The following is a 2,936-nucleotide window of genomic DNA, read 5'->3' as shown; positions in this document are numbered from 1 at the left end:
CAGAAAATTTAAAAATAACTTTTATATATCTTATATGTAAATAAAAAAAGGGTTTTACATATGTGTGCTACACTTTTTAGGGTTTCAGTTCAAAACACTATCACTTTATGCTATAAACCTAAAAGTGTCACAAAAGTATCTTATAGTATCACACATATTTAAATAGCTAGTGATTAACATGTAGTATTATATATGATGATTATTGAATATGGTAATTGATAATCACTATATTATGTGATATATGTGATAATCAATATATATATATATATTTATGTAGTGATGAATATAAAAACAGTGTGCAGATTTTGATATGTGAATAGTAAAACAGGTCTTTGAATTCTTTATTATATTTCACATTTTGCATGACATGATCAAATCTGATCAAAACACAGGCACTTGTCACATATTATTAGATAAGGTATTTATTATATTACAGTATGCTTCAAACAGATGATCCAAGTGCTAACCAGTAACCAATACCATAATAGTTTACTTATAATGACATCAATAAATCTATACATTATTGAATAAATATCTATTTTGGTACTCAAAAATTCAAAAATCGAAAATGGTCCTAAAAAATATCAAATGTGAGTTAGATCAATCCCTCTTAACTTGTTTTATGACACCTAATAAAGTAATAATAACTATTTTAACCTATATTCTAATTATTAAATACTAATTTGGATATTTATATTTTCTAGAATCAAAGTAGTACAATCAGATTTCTTTTGAAAGTGTTGTATCAATTCTTAGGAATATGATAAGCCATTACAAATACCAAGTTAATTAACAGGAGCATCTGGTTCTGAATTAGACACTACTTTGAGAGTATCTGATTGATTCTGTTAAGTTAATAATAATAAGGTCATCATGACTCATACTCTTCACAATCAGTTATCCTGATTCATTCATATCATTTCACATTCACTCTCTCTCTCTCACTCTCTCTATATCTCTCTATATCTCTCTGTGCATGTACTGAAAACACACTTGAATGCTCCTCTAAAAGAAACATCAGCATGAGACTAGTACTTTTTTTTACCTATCTAATTCACCACTCTCTTTTTCTGCCTTCTCAATCTCTTTCCTTTTTGTCTCTTCCTCCTCCATTTCACTGTTTCTTTCTCTATGTCCCTCTCTATTTATACACATACCCTTCACTCTCTCAATAACAATATATTCAAACCCTAAAGAAAGAAAAATAATATGTCTCCAACAGGTTCTTCAAGATGGAGTCCTACAACTGAACAACTCATGATCTTAGAGGAACTATATAGGAGTGGTTTTAGAACTCCTAGTGCTTCACAAATTCAGCAAATAACAACTCATCTTTCTTTCTATGGAAGAATTGAAGGCAAAAATGTGTTCTATTGGTTTCAGAATCATAAGGCTAGGGACAGACAAAAGCTAAGAAGGAAACTCAACAAACAACTGCAGCTACAGCAACAACAACAACAACAACTACAGTTTCAGCATTATCAACCAAATCAAGATATCAGTAACAACTTTGTTGCTAACTTTGGTTACCCTTATGGTTCTACTACAGACATTTCCCTTTTTAACTCATCTAGCTTGTTTTTTCAGGTAATGTTCCTTTTTCCAATTTCTACCATGCATGTGGTTATCATTCTTTTCTTTGTCTTGTCTCTAATGATTCTTCTCAATATTATAAATCTTGGATGCATGGATATGTTAACTAAATTATATTAGCATCTTCTTCTATGAATAAATTATCTTCCAATAAAGGAGATAAATTATTTCCTCTAGCCTCTAAAATCTTGATATATGTCATATTTAATTATTTTTTATAAAAATATTTCTAAAACTAAATAAAACAGTCTAATGTCATATTTTTACTGGTCGGATGAGGCAAGTTATCTCATGATATGAGAAAATACTTTATTGTATATATATATATAAATAAATTATGGTTTAAAAAATGATGCGGCGGGATGAGACAATTTATCTCACGATACGAGGAAATACTTTATTCTATATATATATAAATAAATTATGTTTTAAAAAATTTTACAAGCCATTTTTTATCATTTATGTATTAAAAGTTATTAACTTTTACACAAAAGTCATATATAAATATGATGAATAATGCATTAATAATATTAAAGTGTGAATTTACAACCTTTTTTCTCATAAAGTAAGTGATTTAAAGGCGTACATTGTCACTTTGAAAAAATTGAAGTTCACTTCTTTTGTACACTGTGTATATCACTATGTATTTATTTATTAAAAGTTATTAACTTTTACACAAAATTCATATATAAATGATGAATAATGGGTTCATAGTATTACACCATCAATTTACACCCTTTTTTCTCTTAAAATAAGTTATTTAAAGGCATATAATGTAACTTTGGAAAAATTGAAGTTCACTTATTTTTTACTTGTAAAATGTTTAGGGAGGAGATGCAAACATATCAGAAAGAGGAATGAATTTGAAATGGGGTTTGTACAATCCACAATGTTTGGTGGAGAATAAAGATATGACATTTTGCAACTATGGTTGGACATTAATGGATACTAATCAACAATCTTCATGTTGCACTAGACCTCTCAAAACTCTTGATCTTTTTCCACTCACAACTACTAGAATCAAAGAAGATTGCACCATCACACCACATCAACCATCATCATGTGACATTTGATGTTAATTAATAGCTTATATTACTTAGTGAAATTAATCTTTATCTCTTAACTTTAGGAAATTATATATTCTCTATATAATATATGGTGCTTCTTTGGAAGAAATATGCTGAAATTTATACTAACTACCAAGGAAACCTAGTCTTACATATAGGACTATGTGAATGCATGATAAAAGTTCAATATATTTTATGGTACAAATCCTTGGTGTACTTGGTATGTTCCAAGAGTATTTTATCCAACAACACCATATATAATGAACCTGTCACTTA

General features: G+C 28.3%; 1 protein-coding gene across 1 annotated transcript; it reads left to right on the top strand.

The window, feature by feature from the left end:
- The first annotated feature begins 1,001 nt into the window (after positions 1-1,001).
- Positions 1,002-2,936, top strand: LOC109338476 (WUSCHEL-related homeobox 3-like). The gene is made up of 2 exons (XM_019575733.1): positions 1,002-1,587; positions 2,421-2,936. Exons 1-2 carry the CDS (start codon positions 1,210-1,212, stop codon positions 2,664-2,666), a joined length of 624 nt encoding a protein of 207 aa, XP_019431278.1. The 5' UTR covers positions 1,002-1,209; the 3' UTR covers positions 2,667-2,936.

The sequence above is a fragment of the Lupinus angustifolius genome, unplaced genomic scaffold (assembly GCF_001865875.1).
Source record: "Lupinus angustifolius cultivar Tanjil unplaced genomic scaffold, LupAngTanjil_v1.0 Scaffold_26_54, whole genome shotgun sequence".
NCBI classification, from domain to species: Eukaryota; Viridiplantae; Streptophyta; class Magnoliopsida; order Fabales; family Fabaceae; genus Lupinus; species Lupinus angustifolius.
The sequence above is the reverse complement of the archived record's forward strand: the minus strand, read 5'-3'. Positions and strand labels throughout refer to the sequence as shown.

Bases quoted from the DNA above. Each gene is read 5' to 3' on its own strand.
- LOC109338476 (XM_019575733.1), top strand. From the start codon at position 1,210: ATGTCTCCAACAGGTTCTTCAAGATGGAGTCCTACAACTGAACAACTC. The intron at 1,588-2,420 runs GTAATGTTCCTT...TAAAATGTTTAG, and splicing joins CATCTAGCTTGTTTTTTCAG to GGAGGAGATGCAAACATATC.